At 36.5% G+C, this 22379-nt stretch overlaps 1 protein-coding gene across 6 annotated transcripts in view; it reads left to right on the top strand.

Moving 5' to 3' along the window:
• The window catches only part of LOC139134658 (uncharacterized), a 72234-nt gene that overhangs the window by 6000 nt on the left and 43855 nt on the right, over positions 1-22379 (top strand). For all 6 annotated transcript variants that reach the window (XM_070701623.1, XM_070701622.1, XM_070701621.1 and 3 more), the window contains exons 2-19: positions 27-199; positions 763-842; positions 1265-1318; positions 1853-1971; positions 3666-3735; positions 5337-5485; positions 7357-7401; positions 15148-15331; positions 17004-17110; positions 17845-18002; positions 18131-18213; positions 18871-18925; positions 19286-19443; positions 19766-19882; positions 20531-20643; positions 21015-21066; positions 21369-21544; positions 22037-22121. In XM_070701623.1, the coding sequence (XP_070557724.1) occupies positions 85-199; positions 763-842; positions 1265-1318; positions 1853-1971; positions 3666-3735; positions 5337-5485; positions 7357-7401; positions 15148-15331; positions 17004-17110; positions 17845-18002; positions 18131-18213; positions 18871-18925; positions 19286-19443; positions 19766-19882; positions 20531-20643; positions 21015-21066; positions 21369-21544; positions 22037-22121 (1920 nt within the window). In that variant the 5' untranslated portion in view covers positions 27-84. The remainder of the gene's footprint in view (positions 1-26; positions 200-762; positions 843-1264; positions 1319-1852; positions 1972-3665; positions 3736-5336; positions 5486-7356; positions 7402-15147; positions 15332-17003; positions 17111-17844; positions 18003-18130; positions 18214-18870; positions 18926-19285; positions 19444-19765; positions 19883-20530; positions 20644-21014; positions 21067-21368; positions 21545-22036; positions 22122-22379) is intronic.

Here is a 22379-nt window from a genome sequence, read left to right as displayed (position 1 = left end):
ACATTGATGTCACATTTATTTTGCAGATCGTTGTTTCTTAGTGACTGTGCCAGTATCCTGTGAGTTGAAGGATGCCCTTCCATCATGGGTACGGGAGCTTCTAAAGACAGTCAGTCAACCAGCAGTAGTGAGACTTTTGTTAGAGGTAGACAGCAGCATGAAAAATCTCACAAAACCGAATCAAAAACAAGTGTCAGTGGTGAGTAGAATATGTGTGTATATTCAGTGTTGAGAAGAGTGCCCACTCATGGTAATTCAATGTATACCAGTATATAAATACATTGATTTAGATTGCTGTTGGATTTTGGCAAAATTGTCAAATATGGCAACGTGTCTAACTAATTTTGGGTATATGCTAGTGCAGTGAAAAGTCATTCAAAACCACTCACAATCAGTTTCCAATGCCCACATGAGAAATTTGAGTGTCCTTGTATGTACCGTACATTTTTTCCTGTTCTACAAGTTACATTTTTTCCTGTTCTACAAGTTACATGTAGTATGCCAACACAAAGCCTATAGACTGGAATAAACAAATGTCCTCGGTCAAAGTAATAGCTAAGAGACATAAAGGTCAACACTTTTATTCTCAGTTTGAGTCATTTAATTTGACAATGCAAAAGGTTTTACGAGCACAGTCAGAAATGTCACCTGCAGGGTGGTACAATTTTGCTTTTTGAATGATTGTACATCGTACATTGTGCTTTCATAAATTGTACAAACTTAGCCATGATTAATAAAATGTTGCTATGTTCATGATTTTAGACATAACAACAACTGTAGTGAAAGTAAATGTATCGAAATCTGGATTCTGGCCACCAGCAGTAACCATCAAAGAAGGACAGGTAAGGCTGCAATATAACTTTAATATAAAAAACTGAATAAACAGTGAAGGTCTTGCACTCCACAGAATGAAATCAATAAAGAAAAGTACATATTTGTGAAGAAACAATTACAAGGTTGACTGGTGATTTCTTATTTATCAAAGGAGTGCTTGTTTTTTCCTTCTGTATTTGTGTTCATTTTTCCTCACAACAAGATGGAAATTTATTTGCCAATTTTTGCTATGCTCATTACTATAGAAATTCAGTTTCCTGAAACCAGCCTGGCACCTTTTGTTCCCTTTGTGATATCTTTAATATATGCCTCGTCAGTTTTGTATGTTCTTTCCTGCAACGAAGTGCAAGAATTCTGATTTTTCTTAGAAATATTAGTTAATTATTTTCCCTAAACATTGTTGAAGTGAAATTTTGAAACTTCTTTTCAGTGTGTGCTGTTTATTTGGAATGAACCCGCAGGCAGTGGACACAATGTTAGACAGGTGTGTACAAGCTAGTAGTTGTTTCAATTTTACAGATGAATTTCCTATTTCTGAGTCAAGTCTTCAACTATTATAAAATTGTTTGTAAAATCATCTGATTGAAACAGTTTCAATCTTCTTGAAGCTTTACAATGTCATTATATCTACCAAGTTAGTAAGTTTAGCATGCAGTGTACTGCATTCCTTCAAAATAAAATTTCACAATGGTCTTTCACTGTTATAAGAATAATTGCATTAGTGAATGCTAAGAATAAGTTCTTATTATGAGAAATGTCAGATTGACAATTTCCAACCTTTGTATGAATATGAAAGATGGCCTCCCTCTGAGCAGAAAAGTAAGAATCTTTTCAAAAAGTAAGGAAAACAGAAAGAAAAGTATGGATTGAATGTTACCACTGATTTTCTAAGAATTTGTACAGGTCCCTATAATCTAAAGAATTGTAAAATTTTTAAGCATAGCGTACTTTCAGCAGAATTTACTATTAACTTTTTTTTTCAAGGATAGTTGTACAGTAAAGACATATTCTTTCACAGGTTGTGTATGATGGTGTGGATCTGCAGACAGCTGTAGGAGGTTATCAGAGTGGTGATTTACAACCTCAGGGGAAATACAAGATTCAGTTTAACTTGGAAGGAGAATACAAGTTTGTGAGGTAGGCAAGGAATGTATGCAGTACCAAGGTTGTATTCTGAAAGAAAAATGTAAGGATTTTCTGTTGTGAGTTGTCCAGTAAACACCTCAGGATTTTTAAAACTATTATTTATACTTCAAATTTATGGCATACATTGTATTTAGTTTATTCTATGAATGAACAAAATTATGCACTTTTGTGAGTGCTGAAGGAGAGACAGTTAAAACACATGTGAACACATACATGTACAGTTATCTCAATTATTCAGAAAATCCACACAGTGTTGTCATTCTCATCAGCTCTTCTTCAGAATAAAGTTGAAATTGTGGCAAAACTGTGACAACATGCTGAATACTGATAATGGAAACAATGTGCATATGTGACAAAAATGAGTAGCCAGAGGATGATAAAAGCAGAGAGATAATATAGAATAACAGCTACACTAGAGGACTAACATTCACCAGCCATACCATGCATGATTTTCACCAGATACAAAGCAGTCAGAGTGACTATAGAGCACTATACGCCTAATATCTTTTGTGTCGACCTTCTGTGAAAAATCATAAAATGCTCTAAGTACCTCAAAAATGGCTTTCTGGCGCCTAGCCAAATTTAGCCAGCCATTTTGACTGGTGTATTACAATAACTAACAGACTTTAATGGCATATCTCTTCACTTCTAACTGTGCTACATGTAGCTGTCTACGGTACTAAATGTGACATTGATGGTTTTACATGCTTTGAAGGTTGTCATCCAGATATGTCACACACAGGTGTATAACAAGCAAACTATGACAGAAAATACATGTTTTATCCATTCAATCACTGCCAGTTTTACAAACGCAGAACAAGCAAAACATGAAAAGAAAAACTGCCTAATAATGATAGACAACTAACTCAGAACAAACATTAGAACAGTCTCTATTACATGTATGTGTGAATAGATTTGAAAATTTAATTGTAGTTATATCTCGGTTACCAAGTGATCAATTCTGTTGACTTGCACAGCAAACAAGTTGAATCATTCCCTCTTCAAAGTGAGATTTTATCATTTCGGTCATGAAGAGAAAATGAGGACATATTGATAATAGAAGGCTGCGTTGGCTTTAAATGGTTAATTAAAGTAGTAAACTTTAATTATTTCATTATCTCATCAGTGCTGTCTTGTGAAGATACTTGTGACTTGTCAGGAAATTTAGAATATTGCTGAAATTGTTCAGGAAGGGTTCTTGATTACACACTTTTTCACTGCCCCCTTCTTTCCTAAAAGGCTTTTAATATTTTACCTACACTGATGTAGACCAGCTATGAGTCAAACATGGACTGAAACTCTGGCTATATCAGCTATGAGCCAAACATGGACTGAAACTCTGGCTATATCAGCTATGAGCCAAACATGGACTGAAACGCTGGCTACATCAGCTCACTAAGTTGGACCATACTGAGCTCTAAATCAGGGCACAGAGAACCATACTGTTTAACCATTGAGGGACTTGGGAGAGTCCACATGTATCTAGATTTTTAAAATATGGACACTTCATTCAGTTTACAAACAGTGTCTGAGTGCTTGATCAACCCCAAAATTCATAGCCCTACTGTTGCTGTCATGATAAAGTTACAATTACCGTGCAGTAAATTCAAAACTCTTCAGATAGCGTTTATTCGTATTATCATCATCTGATTATATTTTGATATTTTTTTCCTTTAACTTGTTAGTGATGGATTTCACAATACAACAAAGCCATTTGTCGTCACAGTGCATTCTAGGGCAGAGATTGCTGCTGAGGTAAGTCACCATTTAGGTTTGTGTGTAAATAATATGTAAGATTCGTGTTTGAAGTGTGCTCTGCAAATGTTCTCTCTGCTGTAGAATGGGACATGACTGTACCACTGATTTCACTGAATTGAATGCCCAGTACATGTATCTGTAAATTTTCACATGTTTACTGGCATTTGGTTCTGTTTTGTAAAATACAACTTGAAGTTCTTATTCTGCTCCCAAAATAGTGGCAAAATGCACAGCTTACAATTTGTCAACACAGCCTTTATGCGTGTGTATTTAATTTCATATGTCATTGTTGACTATAGAATTTTTGTCCAAATTACAACTCATTTACCAAAATAATACCATTGCTTACTGTTAACAATGAGTTATGTTGTCATGGCTAATAATTGTACTTTGAGACACTATGTGGAGAAGAATAAGAAAATGAACTTATTTTGTAGAACAGAGATATTATCAAAAGTTACAGCAGGTATGTCATTAACAATTTAAGGCAAATGAAAGTTTGTGAAATATCATTGATTTAATTGAGTCAGTGAAATGAATGCCATCATCATTATGAGAGTTCACTGATGATGATTTTTACAGGTTGTGTGCCTCTGTGGTACAGGTTTATTGGTGTGTTTATTTTAAAGGTAACATTTGAAGCTACTCACATGCACTCACATCTACGTGCATAAGACAAAAACATTCCTGTAAATTATGAGGAAATGCAGTGTAAAATCCACAAAATCATATATTGAAAAAGATCTGAGTACATGTATGCCTTGAATTCATTACTCTTTAATCAAAGATTGTAAAATATTTCAATATACGGTAGCATTCTTAGTGTTGTGATTAAGCAATGTTGTACCCCTCCTGGACCATCTGGAATCTGGAAGAAAGCAAACTTTGCACAACATAATGTGCAAGGTGGAGCTGAGTACATTATGGAGTGAAAAGTTTGCTTGAGTCCATTATGGGCTGGGCAAGGGTGCATTATCACTATTATTGTGTAGTTTTGGCAATGCCAGTAAATTTGTAGATGTAGAAAACTTTGGGCCACAAATGCTTGATAATCGGATACATTATCAGTAATAATCTGAGGGTATGACATCACAAAATTCACTGGTATGGACAAAGCTATAATATAATACAACATAACAGCATGGGCATTAATAGTATGCGCCTTGTAAGTGAAAGACTTAAACTTCTGCTCAAACTTTCCTTAATGAAACTTTTAACTATTCTCTTACCAAATCAAGAATAAAAATCAGGGGTCAATATGCAAAATTTGATGCTAAAGAAACAAACTACCGAACATTACTGATATTTGAAATTCAATATGGCCGCCATTCCTGTGTTTACTCCACGGGGAAAATAAAATTTGATTTTTGAAAAGCAAAGACTGTAAAAATTTTTCTTACACCAAGAGCTTTAAAATGAGTCCCCACAAGTGGTATACCTGAAAAGTACTGAAAAAAAATTGCAGAACCCCAATATCTGTCCTAGAGGTGCATTATATATAGAGAAATTCTTCATCAAAATCACAATTTTTTTACCTCTTTATGATCCAAGTATGGCTTTTGAACAGATGATACAATCTCTGTAATTTCCTTGAACAGGTTACGGATAATGGATTTTCTCCAGTTGTTATCAGAATAAATCAAGGGAACACAATCAAATGGTTGTGGAACTCATGTGAAGTCATTCACTCTGTCTACGAATGCAAGTTATGTCCCAAACACTGTGGACTGGTGAGAACCAACAATGGGTAAGTGTACAGTTGGTTATGCCCTTTGGCTGAGAAGGTGAAGGAGAACAGTATGTGTGTATATGCCTTTGCAGGTATCAGTCAGTATGTACTAGTGCACCTTGGTTTTCATCTGGCAAACCCCAATGTACATGTATCTCATGCATAAAATACTTGAAAGGGCATCATACATGTTAATGTCATGATAATTGCTAATTCATCAACACACAGAATATATGCACAAATTTCAAATTTGTAGTATTCTTGTGCTTTTCTCGTTTTGGCATGATTTGCTACTGTACCCACAGCTGTGAGCCATGGACATTGCATGGCAGAACTTAAAGCACTGTCAGGCCATACCTTTCTATTTCAGTTCATTGTTAACAGACTCTTATGTATTACCAGATAAATACAACTTCAAGCTACTTACACTTAGAGAGTATGGTACAGCCTTACAAAGTGCGTAAAAGGCTTTGTACAGTAGAGATTGACATCAACAAACATAAGGACATCAAAAATGTCAAATAGTTTCAGTTTGAGGACACATCCACCTGTCTGGTTTATTGTACCACTATTTATACATGCACTGGTAGTTTGCATACTACCAATGACTGTCCTTTAGTCAGGTGAAGTCAGTTTAGTCGCAAAGTGCATTGTGTGGTGTTGATGTGTTCAAGCCCTCACAATCCTACATGATTGCTCCCTTTTATAATACCATGTGAGTTAAATCTGTCACTGTCAGACTGCAGTGGTTTTAAAATTTGGCTATTATGACTTTGCATAGGCATTATCAAAAGAAATCTAACAGCATACAGTATACAGTTAAATAATAACACATGAGAGCGAGGGCAATATCACCATTTATTGCCTGCCCAAGGGATGGTGGTCATGATCGAAATACTGATGATGCCCGAGCCGTAGGCGAGGGCATCATCAGTATTTCGATCATGACCACCAGCCCGAGGGCAGGCAAAAAATCGTGATATTGCCCAAGCTCTCATGTGTTATTATTTTTATTACACCGAACAAGCAAACATGCAAAGAAACAAAAACACAAAGACTTCTTCGAGTACAGTTTGCCTTCTGAGTCCGAACCTCAGCGTAAAATGTTGTCAGTGCCGAGTCTTTAGGGTTGCTGCTAAAGTTTGCCGATCTCCTCGGTGGCGTATCCAAATTTGTTGCTTGCATGGTCGTTGAACACTGAACACAGAAATTGCATTCCTTGTTGCCATTTTCGTTCGTTTGCTGTTTACTTGCATCAAAATATCGTCTAACTGTGCCGGTGACAGCTCTGCATGACGTTTCGCAGCCATAAGTTGCCAACTGCAAAGTACAACAAGTGAACGACAATTCGTTTTGCGCAGAAAGGATGCGCTGTAAGTAAAATGACGTCATCATGTAATATCAAATGCAGAGGGCATCATCAAGTTCGCAGAGGGCATCATCACATTCGCAGAGGGTATCATCACGTTCTTTTACATGTCACGTGAGTCGTGTTTAACCAATGGCAGTGCACGCTCAATGAGTGAGGTGTAATAATAATTGTTAGCAGTCATATAAGAGATGATTGTCCAAATGGTGCATATCTACAACAAATGCTTGTTATGTTGTTTTCCTCATCCACAGCTCCATCAGTGTCATCAAATTGTTGTGAAATCATGCTTAGAAGGGCTTTTACAGCAGCCCATGATACTGCTTTGATAATTGTTATGCACTAATAGACCTTTCTTTTCATTATGTAAACATGAATTTTATTATGATCACTGACTAAACAGTCTTTTGACAAATCAGATTAAAAATCAGACCAGTTCTGTTGCCATGTGGCAGTCAATTTTTTTGTGGCGTGAATGAAAATTGATCATGATTTAATAAATGCTTTCTTTTATTTTCAGGACATCAGTCTCATCACATTCTGGTACTTACAAGTACAAATTCACGTAAGCAATGTTTTTCTTTATTCAATCTGTGGTAATATAGTCGATGAATTTCCAGATCCCAAAGTTTTTAGTTTAAGCTCCCAGTAGTAATCTTTTGAATTTAAACACAAGTTCAACTTTCATTGTCAGCCTACATGTACATCTAGACTGCTACAAACTAACCTAATTTCCATGCAGTCATTTGATCAAAGACAGTAGCAACAACACGGTATACAATACAAGATATATTACACATGAATATGTAGGTCATTTACCCCCACACTCATCATGACCTGAGTTCAATTAGTCTAGAACATTCTCAAGGTCACTGCCCTTGATGACCTCACAACCTTGAATTCAATTAGTCATGTTTGGAATGTTCTGGAAAGTTGATTAGTTGTGTAAGGGAGATAATTTTAGAACAGTAATTAGCATGTCAATAAAAGTTCTAGATTGTTCTTATATGCCTTTATAAAAGGGACGTGCTCAGCTTCCAGTCAGACTTTTGGGATCGTGTCTCTTGTGTGTTACTAAACTCCAGCAGTAGTCATTCTCAAGACTTTTCAAGACCTTCACTGCCAACGCTGGATTTATACTGTGGACTTTGTGCAGCTTCAAGCCTGCAAGCCAAAGGACTGTTCATTCATTTGACTGACTGTTACAACTCTGAGACTGGAGCTTTGCCGTCCCAGCTGAGATAAGTAGTCTGTACACTTTTAAAGCTTGTACTCTATCCCTGACTTAGCAATAAGTTTTATTTTCGTAATAAATTTTGTTTAAACGTTAACTACTGAGTTCACCCTTTTGTTCGTTTTCTCTGCACGTAACAAATTGGGGGCTCGTCCGGGATACGAATATTTTGAGCCGTTTGACAACATTTTGTCTGCCTTTTCAAAACTACTGTATCCTGTGAACTCAGCGAAATTCAATCATGGCGGAATTCAAGCCAGACGAATTTATGGATGACCTTGATCAGGACACATTTAATTCCCTCAGAAAAGACAACCTCATAGCACTGGCAAATTCCTTAAAGTAGATGTCAAAAGATCTATGCGCAAGCGAGAAATTCAGTTCAAGATTGCAAAACATTTAGTTAATTCTGGCCATTTTGAAGAGTCTGCCTTAAAAGATTATGAGCCTGAGTCTTCCTTCGAACTCAAAAAATTAGAATTAGAAATACAGGCAGATTTGGAGCTTAAGAAATTGGAATTAGAAAGGAAAAATTACAAATGAAAGACAAAGAATTACAAATGGAAGAAAGACAGAGAGAAAAGGAGAGAGAATTGGAAGAACATCGACTACAGTTAGAAATGAGACGTTTAGAGCTTGGACAGTCAGGAAAATTCTTCCCTTCAGACAAGTTTGACATCACTAAGCATTTCAGGTTAGTTCCCCCTTTCCAAGAAAAGGATGTTGATAAATATTTCCTCCATTTTGAGAAAATTGCTCAGAGTCTGAATTGGCCTAAGGAGTCCTGGTCTATGCTTTTGCAGAGTGCTTTGGTGGGTAAAGCCAGAGAAATTTACATTCAGTTGTCAGTAGAGCAGGCTTCAGATTATGATTCTGTGAAGGAATTAATTCTCAAGGGCTATGAGTTGGTGCCTGAAGCTTACCGTCAGAAATTTAGGGATTGTGAGAAGGTGAAGGATCAAACTTATGTTGAATTTGCTCGAACAAAAGAACAACTGTTTGATCGTTGGTGTTCTTCGGAAAAGGTCAGTCAGAATTATGACAAATTACGACAGCTTGTTTTGATTGAGGAATTTAAAAGGTGCATCCGGAGTGACATCAAGACGTTTATCAATGAACAAAAGGCAGATACATTGGAGGTTGCTGCACGTTTGGCCGATGATTATTCATTGACCCACAAATCTTCATTTCTCAGCAAACCATCCCAGTCCTTTTCATACAGAAACAATGCAGGTAAATTTAACTCCTCCTTTTCATCCAAGAATTTCTCAAAGGACAGTAGAAAATCAAATGACAACAGTTCACAAAATTCAAGTAACACTCCCAAATCATCAGATCCCAAGTCTCAATCTCCTTCTGACAAACAGTTCGGTACACTTTCTTGTAATTATTGTAAGAAAGACGGCCATTTAATGTCAGATTGTTTCAAATTGAAAAGAAACGTGAAGGTCAAAGTGGTCAAAGTGGATCTAAGCCAACCGGCTTTATTTCTTCATCAACTCAATTAGAGTCTAATAATGTGTGCAACACATTTTCTGAGGTTAAATCCCTCTCATCCCCAATTAATGAGGTCAAGGTCAATTCTTCTCAAGATAGCATTATGGGTATTTTCGAACCATTTATTCACGATGGTTTTATATCACTTTCTAGTGATTTTTCTTCCGCTACCCCTGTCAAAATTTTAAGAGATACGGGGCTTCCCAGTCTCTTTTGTTGGCAGATACCCTGCCGTTTTCTGAAAAGTCATTTTCAGGTTCTAAAGTTCTTATTAAGGGGGTAGATTGTAATGACTACATTCCTGTTCCTCTCCATAATGTCTATTTGTCTTCGGACTTTGTTTCTGGACCTGTGACTTTAGGTATTAGGCCTTTTTTGCCTTTCGAAGGGATTCACCTTCTTCTTGGAAACGACCTTGCTGGGGACAAGGTCATCACTAATCCACTTGTGACTGATAATCCTAGTTTAGATCAGGATCCAGAGCCAATTGAACAAGAGATACCCGATTTATTTCCTTCATGTGCTATTACTCGAGCCATGTCAAAGAAAACTTCCGAGAATCAAAATACTCTCAAAAATAATGTCACAGATGTTGACTTAAATGACACCTTTCTCAGTCAGGTGTTTGACACGGATCATTCCGTTATCCCTCGTGGATTTGAAACTTCCAGTTAAAACTTCTGCTGACCAAAGTCAGACATTTTCTAGATCAAATCTCATTGCAGAACAACACAAAGACCCAGATATTTTGTCTTTGTTTGACAGGGTAGATGATGAAGGTAAAACTTCAGATAGCTCTGTTTCCTATTATACAAAGTCTGGTATTCTCATGCGTAAATGGAGACCTCCAGATGTTTTGGTTGATGACGATTGGGCTATAAACATCAAATTGTGGTTCCAAAGCCCTACCGTGCTGAAATATTGCGCCTGGCCCATGAAACGCCCTGGGCTGGTCACTTAGGAGTCAGGAAAACTTATCATAAAATTCTCAGTCACTTTTATTGGCCTAATCTCAGGCAGGATGTAGCACATTTCTGTAAAACTTGTCACACATGTCAAATGGTAGGAAAGCCAAATCAGACTATTCCAAAGGCCCCTTTACAGCCAATTCCTGCATTTCAAGAACCATTTAGTAGGATACTAATAGACTGTGTTGGGCCCCTACCAAAAACAAGATCAGGAAATGAGTACATGCTGACAATAATGTGTACATCAACTCGGTTCCCGAAGCCATACCACTGAGAAATATAAAGACAAAGACTATAGGGAGAGCTTTAGTCAAATTTTTCACTTTATTCGGCCTCCCTAAATGTGTCCAGTCCGATCAAGGCTCCAACTTTATGTCTGGAATTTTTCAACAAGTAATGGATCAGCTAGGCATTAAACAGTATAGGTCATCCGCCTATCATCCAGAAAGCCAGGGTGCTCTTGAGCGATTTCATCAAACTTTGAAAAACATGATTAGGACCTACTGTTTTGACACAGAGAAGCAGTGGGATGAAGGAATTCATTTTTTGCTCTTTGCTGTTAGAGAGTCAATTCAAGAGTCTCTTGGTTTTAGTCCATTTGAGCTTGTATTTGGACACACAGTCCGTGGCCCACTTAAGCTCGTTAAAGAGAAATTCCTATCAGACGATGATGATTGTCTGAATATTTTGCAATATGTTCAGATTTTCGTACAAAGCTCTCTAAAGCATGTGAATTAGCCAGAGAAAATCTTGAGTCATCTCAGCAGTCAATGAAAACCAAATATGATAAAAACACCTCAAAACGGAAGTTTGAACCAGGTCAAAAAGTTCTTGTTCTACTTCCAATTCCTGGCAAACCACTCCATGCTCGTTACTTTGGGCCATACCTAATTGATAAGAAATTGAGTGATTTAAATTACATCATAATAACACCTGACAGGCGAAAACAAAAACAGCTATGTCACATAAATATGCTTAAGCCATATTTGGATAGGGATAATCCTACTATAACTCAGCCTGTCAGTGCAGTCAGTTCAAGCCATTATGAAGATAGTGATACTGAAACTGACTTGAGTGAAAATACTCTAAACTCAAAGCTGGGCTCGGTCAAGCTTCAGAACTCAGAAATCCTGGAGAAGCTGGAGTCTACAAAGTTGGCATACCTCCAGCCAGGACAACAACAACAGGTGAAAGAACTGCTCCACGAATATAAACACCTGTTTCAAGATGTTCCAACGAGGACGAACGTCATCTATCACGACGTTGATGTTGGGGACAGTAAGCCTGTAAAACAACATCCATACAGACTGAATCCAACAAAAGCGAAATATCTCCAGGAAGAAGTCAAATACCTGCTGGACAATGACTTTATTGAACCCAGTAAAAGTAACTGGAGTTCGCCGTGCATACTTGTTCCCAAATCAGATCACAGTTATCGTATGTGCACGGACTTTAGGAAGGTCAACACTTTAACAAAGACAGACACTTTCCCAATCCGAGGATTGATGACTGCATCGACCGAGTGGGAAAAGCCAAGTATGTGACAAATTTGACCTACTGAAGGGATTTGGCAAGTCCCTCTGACGGATCGTGCTCGTGAAATATCCGCCTTTGTTACACCAGACGGATTGTTTCAGTACAAGGTGATGCCATTCGGAATGAAGAACTCTCCGGCAACGTTCCAACGGATGATCAACGACGTCATATCCGGGCTAGACGGTGTGCAGCTTACGTTGACGACGTCGTCCTGTATAGTGACACCTGGGAGGAACACATCAAGCTCATGCGGAAGTTCTTTGAGAGACTGAGTAAAGCAATGTTGACTGTCAACCTTGCCAAATCTGAGTTTGGTTGGGCGAGGGTAACTTACCTCGGACATACTGTAGGACAGGGTGAGGTAAAACCTGTTGATGCCAAAATCAGTGCCATTCAAGTTTTCCCATACCAAACTGCAAACGACAACTGATGCGCTTTCTCGGTATGGCTGGTTACTACAGAAAATTCTGTCCAAATTTCTCCACAATTACTGAGCCTTTGACTAACTTACTTAAAAAGAAAGTAAAGTTTGTTTGGTCAGAGCAATGCCAACAGGCATTTGATACACTTAAAGCCATACTGCAAAGTGCCCCAGTGTTGTCTGCACCAGATTTCACTTTGCCATTCAAATTAGCTGTAGATGCTAGTGATACGGCTGCTGGTGCTGTTTTATTGCAAGAGGATAGTCATGGTGTAGATCATCCTGTTTGCTATTTTTCACGCAAATTTAACAAACCCCAGAGAAACTACTCTACAATTGAAAAAGAGTGTTTATCTTTGATATTAGCTTTACAGCATTTTGAAGTTTATGTTACTTCTTCAAATCAGCCAATAGTGGTTTATATTGATCACAACCCTCTTGTTTTTCTGCAGAAATTTAAAGGCAAAAATCAGAGATTGCTAAGATGGAGTTTAATGTTACAGGAGTTTAATCTTGATATTAGACATATCAAAGGCAGAGACAATTTAATTGCAGACTGTCTCTCTCGTATTTAGAGTTTATTGTTGTTCACTTTCAAGAAATTTTACTTTAGAGTAAAAAAATTTTGAGTACTTAAATCTTTTTCAAGATTACATTTGTAAAAGAAAGATTTTTCTTTGAAAAATTTTCTTTTTTTGAAGAGGGGGTGTGTTATGTAGGTCATTTACCCCACACTCATCATGACCTGAGTTCAATTAGTCTAGAACATTCCCAAGGTCACTGCCCTTGATGACCTCACAACCTTGAATTCAATTAGTCATGTTTGGAATGTTCTGGAAAGTTGATTAGTTGTGTAAGGGAGATAATTTTAGAACAGTAATTAGCATGTCAATAAAATTCTAGATTGTTCTTATATGCCTTTATAAAAGGGACGTGCTCAGCTTCCAGTCAGACTTTTGGGATCGTGTCTCTTGTGTGTTACTAAACTCCAGCAGTAGTCATTCTCAAGACTTTTCAAGACCTTCACTGTCAACGCTGGATTTATACTGTGGACTTTGTGCAGCTTCAAGCCTGCAAGCCAAAGGACTGTTCATTCATTCGACTGACTGTTACAACTCTGAGACTGGAGCTTTGCCGTCCCAGCTGAGATAAGTAGTCTGTACACTTTAAAGCTTGTACTCTATCCCTGACTTAGCAATAAGTTTATTTTCGTAATAAATTTTGTTTAAACGTTAACTACTGAGTTCACCCTTTTGTTCGTTTTCTCTGCACGTAACAACATGAATATTTTCAGATTGATAAAGAATCATTAGCATAAACTTTTAATATGCAAATGATGTTTGGTATTATTTGCATAAATGGATACTAATTCACCTTGAGTCTTGAACTCAGAGCATCGTTGTCATTTTTGTACGTGGAAATACTCACTTTAAAATAAAAGACTTGGTATTAATGAATCGTAGGACATGAACGGAAAGGTCCAATGGACCAAACTTTGAATTGCTGCCAACATATAACCTCATTGTTGTATTGTCTGGATATGGAACCCAGCAGTTTAATACACACACACACACATTCTACAGTCTTTTAAGCTGTAGTTGAGATGTACTTATGTAAATGGGAATCACAGAACCATTTCCAATGTCATATTATTACTTCAACACACTGAGAGGGCACACATACATGCTTGATTTAATTATTTTCAAACATAGTAATTGATAAATACCTCCATAAAATTAAAATGTTAATATAATTTTCATAATTATATTATTACTTTCATAGCATCAAAACTCAAAATTTCCAATTCAACAGTAATTAAGTGAAGATTCTTTTCCAGTCAGTAACTATCAGTAGGAGCTTTTGTGAGTCGTTATTGAATTTAAAAGGCTTATTAAATGTACTCATAAATTTTCCATCTATTATTGAAAAGTTCAATTTTCAGATAGATAATATCAGGTCAAAGAAAAAATGTGGGATACTTTAAATGAGATACTGTAGCTCTCATAGTGTTACCATGGTGATACGGTAGTAGAACAACATCTCAGTGCAATTTCCATGTTCATACAAAAAAGTAAAATTCTATGATGTATGATATTAATCTACAACTATCAGACTGAAGATACTGACATAATAAGCATCCCTTAGTGACTAAAATTACGAGACTGCACAAAGACTTCCATGCCGGATTTCAGTCTTTTTATTGTCAGTATATGAATTATTGATTCCATTCTCCTGCAATAAATTACATCATTTTGACAGAATTGAATAGAGTGTGTGTGAATCACTTTTCCTCAATGCATTGCGTGCATTATTCATGGTCAGTTCCACCTCTGGAAACCTTCTTGCATGTCTATGATGAAATATCACTGTTTTGTCAAAAATTTATTTTCTCAGACATGTACACTGTTACAGTAACTCAATTCCAGTGGAGGTATTATAGAAACATTATATATTAAAAATGTTTTTGCATTCTTTTGTGGCTAATCGTGTTGCTTTTGTTTGGAGTTATAACCATATTTAATCATAGTTCTGTATTCCTGTACGCCTGGAACTTGATTCACGTAAGTACATATGATTGTGATACAAAAACTAGGATCTAATTTCAGTAATATACTGCGAATTTCAAGGTGTTCTTTTGTTGTTTGTTTCACACAGATCTCCAGGCCTGTACTATTTCCAGACTGAAGGCAAAGGAGATAGGGAGACACATCTGTGTGTTGTCCAAGTTAAGGAAATCCAAGAAGAATACAGGGTACAAGTGACTGATAGAAATTTCAATCCAAGACTGCTTACAATACAGGAAGGTGATCGTGTATGGTGGGAATGGAGTCGCCTCAATGTGAGTATCATAGTGTTCAGTTTTTAGTTAGACATTGGACAAGTGTATAATTTGTTCTCTAATTTAAGCTGGCTATTTTCAAAGCAAAAGTTTTTCTTCCACAGAGAGGGTACACCTGTGAACTCCTTCCATGGCCTTTTGCCTGTCAATGACATAATGCAACCCATTTGAAAAGAGAAAATTAGCAACACAAAATATTCTGTACTTTATATTGAGTACTTGACTGCAGAAAACAAAAAGAATGTTAAAAATATATCAGAAAGCGAATGCCAATAAATTATTGTTGTTCTGAATCAGGTACAATTAAAGAATATTGAGCCTAAGCTATTGAGTATGATTATAATCTTGATTTTTCAGGATTCCTTTTATAATAAAAAGAAGTAGGGAGGACCCTGGTGAATGAATGTGCTCTACTCTCCCATTTCAATCAGTGATGTATCTAGTGAAGACATGTATTCACAAAACAACAGTTTCCTCTCCTTTTACTTGACACTTTAATTGCAACCTTGTTGATCATTTTACACTACTATACACCATTACTATCAGTCCATAAACACTGTCTAATGGCCTAACTTGTTGATCTTATCAGAGGATTGAATCGATCAGTGGTCAACATCATGTCATACACTAGAGTAAATTTTGAGATATTTGAAATTTTAGCAAAATAATTCTAACTTATCATTTCATATTGAAATATCAGGTAATTCCGAATATTCACTAACGTTGACATGTTGAGTAATTTAAAGTCTCATCTTGTCCATACTATGATTTCTAATGAAATGTCCAACCAGGATGAACAGACCTCAGCTGATGAGGCTGAAAGTCAAATGTCACAAGATGATGAAACATCAACTAACACTGATGATGACTTAGGTTCTCCGAAGGTAAAAAAGGAGTGACCCCTGACTTCTTTGCTCCTGGTTCTTGATTATCCAGGATTTTTTGTCATTTTGCTACTATTGTTTTCAACTATAGTTTCTGTTGAGTTCCGGATGGATTGAATACTCTTTTTTGGAGTGTTTTTATTTGTTTTGGCATGCATTTTTTTGGACCCACAAAGATTCCACCCATTTTTGACTCAGATGATTATTTTATGAATAATGAAAAAAATCAATTTAAATATGTGTACATACTACATGTTGAAACGCTGTAGGTTTTTGTGCATTTCCTGTCACTGTAGAAAACAAGACTTATTCTCATATACTGCAGTTACATCAACAAGAACTTGTAGCATAATTTGACATCCATATCTGTCTTGGTCAGTGTATACTGAGTGCTTGTATTGACTTTGCATACCGTATAAGGCCTCCATCACACTTCTGCAGTACTCAATACATCGGTCCATTGAAAGATCCTAGTAAACTTGTTCACATTTGCTTTGCATCTGTCTGTTTCTCTTCTTTGTCATGGGGAAATACTTTTATGTGATATTTTTGAAATGCATTGTTCTATGGTACCTGCAACAAAAAAAGACAATTATGTTTTAGCAAACAGAGAGGAAACACACTTGACAAAAGGAAGAAACCTGTCTGCGATCAAAATGATATATTCCCAATTTTACCACTATTTTGCCTTATGACTTTTGCATACCATTCAGAGAAAGTACGTTAGTATAGATGTGTGTATTAAGGTAGGAGATATATTCAATTGAATTATTGTTGTAATATTACAGTGTCGGAAAGGTCACAATGTTATCCAAGTCAGTGTACCCCAGTACTCCGACGAAATGGATCCATATCCCAGACCTGTCAAAGGAGGATTCCGATGTGAGGGACCAAGGTATGGCTGTACTCAGTGTACTGATTATCATTATGGTTTGTTTATATGGTGCTGTCTGTAATAAATTGACATTTCATCTGAGGGTCATACTTTCATAGATCATTCAATGCCATATGGTATTGCTATTGTTCAATAATATTGCTTATTCTGTAATTGTGCATACATGTACCGTATTGAGTTCTGGCATAATTGTTGCACAAATTACACACAACAGCATTGAAATGATAAAAATGCATTGATCATTTGAAATCAATTTTTCCTATCAAATAAATATCAGCAAATCATTTCAAAATAATTGGGATATTTTTCTATCATTAATGATGAAAGTATGGTCTCTGATCATTGCCAGTGGCAGCACGGACTGGGATGGATGGGTTTTAAAGTAGGCTTTCTCTCTGTGGCAGTAATTAACAGTATGAAGAACTTTCTATATCTACTGGTATATTTCCAAATGAAACTACAGGGAAACCTTGTTCTTGTGAAGACCTCATGCCAATCTAAGAATATTATGTTTATATTATGTATGTATTAAAAGTATATGTAAGAGAAATGTTTTAGAATTGGAAACTGGCAAAGATATCAAGACATAGGTAGGCCTGAGACTTAGAGTGTAACAATTCATCTGTGTACAGCTTCAGGGAGGCATTTTGCTATGCGTAGAGCTGGGTGCAATATAAGATGCTACATGTGCTGTACTTGTTGTGTTCATAGACATTTCCCATTCATCCATACAGTCGGTCTGGTGTTCTAAGTCACGTGTTTAGAAAGACTGGTGTGTACTACTACTGTGATCATGACTATGACAACAATAGGGAGTACCTCGGTGTTATCATTGTCAAACCCAAAGAAAAAGAACATTTCATTGAACTGACTGGTGATGGATTCTACCCAGGTAAGCCATCTCATCTCTAGCATCTCATTCATTCAATACTTGTGTAAGTGGTGTATAGGGTCAGTGCATTTCTGTGTTAAGAATACACACCACATCAATTATGATGCAACATCTTCATTTGATTGCAGACTTGGCTGCAGTTTCTGCCGGAGATCGAGTTTGGTGGATATGGAACCCAACAGATGTGGAAGACCATTTCTCAATCATGGAGGTAAGAAGATTTTCATCATGTTATTTATTATACATGTACTCCATCCAATTTCAGAGAAGATGATCTTCTGAAGACTTTAGTAGGCACTATAAATCATAACCATGATATAGTAAGAATAGCAGAGATTTTAGTAAGCCTTAGTTCAGTCCTACCTGTATTCATTTCCTTGTACGTTGTAATTCAATGATTGAAACATGACCAAGACAGTGACAAGCTAACACATGTACGTGCAGAAGGTCCTATACTTAAAAAGTAAAGCAGATAGAGCTACCTGGGAATTTTCTCTAAAATTTTAAGATATTGGTAATTGCAGAATGGTCCATTATCAGAAGTTAATTAGAATATGGTAGCAAAACTGTTAATGTTTGATTTTGATAGAAATATTGTATCAGCACAGATGTATTAAAATGTAAAACCAGTGTAGATTTGCTTGGAAAAAGTTTGACTTTTATGTTTACGTTGCTGCAAACTGACATGTATAGAATATTAAAGTTGTTGGGGTCTCAAAAGAAGCAGAAAAATTGCTGATCACTTTCATTTTTTCTGTCTGCACGTTGTGTTATGCAATGGACAAGGCAAACAGTGCTACAACTGTGCATTGTGGGAGTAAAACTAGGATTACAGGAATACTTAATACATATTCTGATTGCACTGTAGGTTGATAGATGTGTGGCTGGAGATGCTAAGACATCACAGGATCAAGATTGCTCAAGTGAGTAAATTATCTTTCATGCAGTTTTGATGTTATGTATTTCTCTTGAGAGAGTTTGGTGTCATATTCACAATCTACCAATGTACATGTACCAGTGTAGACCAGTGCATTCAAGACAATGGTGGTGTGATATGGTAACATCGATGCAGACAATAGTGAAACATTACTTGGCCACTGGCTAACTAGCAAATGCATTGACAAGAGTTTTACTTGCAACACCCATTACAACGTTAGCTATTTTCTGAAATTGTAGAGGTCAGTTTTGGCTGATGGCAAATTTAGTATCTGTATTTCTGAAGCATGGTATGCACCTCACAAGAATAATCGCTGACACCGTTGTATGATTTCTGTGTGTTACAGATATGTGTAGCTATCTGAGCAGTAGTTCTGCCTCCTTGATCAGTGGTCTTGGTGTGGAGACTATACAGCTCAATGCGGTGGGAGTGTATCACTACAGAGTCTCAGATAGCCCTATGACTGTGGGCTGTTCTTCCATTATTGTCAACCCTAAAGTCAGAGTAAGTGTGGATCATGCTGAAATGAATAGATCAAGATTTGCATCATTGGTCTGAGTCAAGAATTATTCTACTCTTCCTTCTGTAGGATATCAGTGCTTTTTTACCCATCCTTTCTTCAGTATAAAAATCAGGTGCTATCATGAGTCAGCAAAGTGCTGAATTTTTTTGCAAAAGTACATAAAAATTCACCTTCATATAGCATTCTAGGTTGTCATGAGAAACTTCTAGAATATTTCTCTTTCCTTCAATGAAATTTTCAATCTACATTGTATTTATCAATACAGAAACCATCAGTAATCAAACATGTATTGTTCTTGCACAGGATCACACTGTCTTGATCACAAATGAAGGCTTCGAACCAAGAGTTTCAACTTTGAATCCTGGTGATAAAGTTTGGTGGATCTGGGAAGATTGCCGAGAACAACAAAACATACTGCAGGTATGTTGAGAGGCAGATCACCGCCATGAAACCAACAGCTACATCACACAATCTATTATGTTGGTGCTGTCATTTTTTTCATTCCCAAGTTTTTGTATTTGTCACTTGACCAATGCTCTCAAGGGCAGCAACATGCATGCCATAGAAAAAATTAATGTTTTACAAAGGGTCGAGTATACCATCGATTATGCTGCATTCTGACATTATAGTTACGATATAGAGGATATCAGCAGCTGTATTGGCTTGTCTTATAATTTGCCATATTTACAATTACCATACAGTAGGTAGGACAGCTTACAACCAACAGTCTACCTCATTATACTGTATGATAGCTTGGAAATTATGTGTGTCATGTGAAGGTAGCATCTACCACCACATTGAGTTATCTGAAAGTTCTGTAATGAATTCAGTAATTTCCATGAATTTGGGATAGGCTACCTTTGAAAGTCAAACTCTATTAGCTATCTGTATTTCTGAAATTATTAACCATATGCAGATCTCTGGTCAATGACTTAATCTTTGATTTCATGAGATTTTCCTTCCAGCTGAATCTTTCAATATGAACTAAGAGAATTTGAATTAGGACAAAGCTTACTGTCAGTGAAATTACCTAATCATTGAGATACCTTGATTATACCTTGATTGTAGGTATCACATCAGGGCAGACAAATTAGGGAAGGGTTTTGTAGTGGTGCACCTCTAGACAGTCCAGGTGCCTATGTCCATCAATTCAAGGAGACTGGTGTCTACTACTTCATCAGGTAAAATAGTCATTCTTTATTTTCATGTCTAAGTTTTCAAGAGTCTTGTCATCATCCTAGCAGCATTCAATACAATTGTTCCATAGTTTATCCATCCTATGGTATCTAGGATTAGTTTGGAGGATAAAAGCGTAAAAACATGTCAGTACATGGCAGCATCTGTCTCTTATGAGTTGATAGCAGGGTTGTCTGAATAATTATCTGAATTTAGACTATCAATTACACCTGGATCAACATTTGGAAATTTGGACTAGCCCCTCTGTGAATTAGCAATATCACTGAGTTAAATTGGAAATATCATGTAAGTAAAAAGGGCTTAATAATTGATGTTCATGTAATGTACACGTCTATCTGTTTTCTTTTCTTGCCAGTGTTGGACAGCCGAAAGCATTTGGAGCCATTGTTGTGTCATCACAGCAACAGGTAATGGAAAAGTTTGTTGGACTTCAACAATTTTCAATTCTGGTCCAATGACTGATGTTCAAATCGGAGAGAAAATGACTCAATGCAAATTGAAAAAAATTGAAGATGTTGACAAAATGTATATGTGTTCCCATCCTTCTGTATCTGCTATTTTGTATAGATTAAGTGTTTAACTGATTTAGTAAGAAAAAATAGGATACTTCATGTATGACAGACTATTTTAGCACATAACATGTTTCACCCCTTTTATTGCAATGTCATTTCTAAAAACTCAAAAGTATATTTTATCCTGTCTGCACCAGGTGGCCAGAGTCAAAGTTTCCAAAAGTACAATTCAACCAGATCCAGTCCTGGCAATGACTAATGATGTTGTGGTATGGATGTGGCCAGGACTTCGAAAACATGGCATTACACAAGTTGCTGACACACAGCAAATCTATGAACTTCAGTCCTACACTCAGGATATTGTAACTCCTAGGTAGGTTACCGTGATTTATCTACCACCTTCATGGGAAGATTCCATACCACTGATTTCCAAGGGTGTTAGCAATGATTTGAAGTGCTTTCCTAACAACTCAATGATTCAATTTAGCAACAGGGGAACTGAGGTACTTGTGAAAAATAATAGTACTGTACTTGAATAGCACTGGGGCCATTCTTCCCTATAAAATAATCAGGTTTTCTGAGGGCCCTTGAATAGTTATTAAAAAAGATTTCCCTGGGAGTATGTCCATTTATGAAGGTGTTGAGTGTGGGCAGTATTCATAAATCTTGAAAAAAATGCTTTGATTTATGATTCTCAACAACAATAATCTGAGAATTTAGTATCACAGGAATTTGAATAAACCATTGATGATTACATCTGGATTTTACCTCAATGATTTTTCAAGAAACTGTTCACCATAAAAAAAGTTTGTTCCAATAGAATGTTTTTATTTTTATTTCTCTATGTCATGATTCTATTTCACAGGAGATGTTTTTCACTGAGGTTTAGTAATCCTGGCATCTATCATTACTACAGTAAAGCATTCTCAGGAAATGACAGCAAATTCTTGGTGAGTTTCTGTCTTTTATAAGTTCATAGTTTTGGTATTATCCTTCCACACTTGTAATGATCATTGTCATCTCCTATTGTACCTTATGAAAGTTGATAAAATATTGATTTTTATTTGGTGAAAAAGTATGAATAATTGATTCAGAACATTGAAAAGAAAATTATTAAGAATAAAACTCAGATCTTTTGAATAGATTTGAAAAACGTAGTCAGTACACTTGCAGTGATAGTAAATTGAGTTTACAACATCCATGGTTCT

Source organism: Ptychodera flava, chromosome 6 (genome assembly GCF_041260155.1).
Source record: "Ptychodera flava strain L36383 chromosome 6, AS_Pfla_20210202, whole genome shotgun sequence".
NCBI classification, from domain to species: Eukaryota; Metazoa; Hemichordata; class Enteropneusta; family Ptychoderidae; genus Ptychodera; species Ptychodera flava.
Note: the sequence above shows the minus strand (reverse complement) of the source record. Positions and strands in the feature narration are given on the sequence as shown.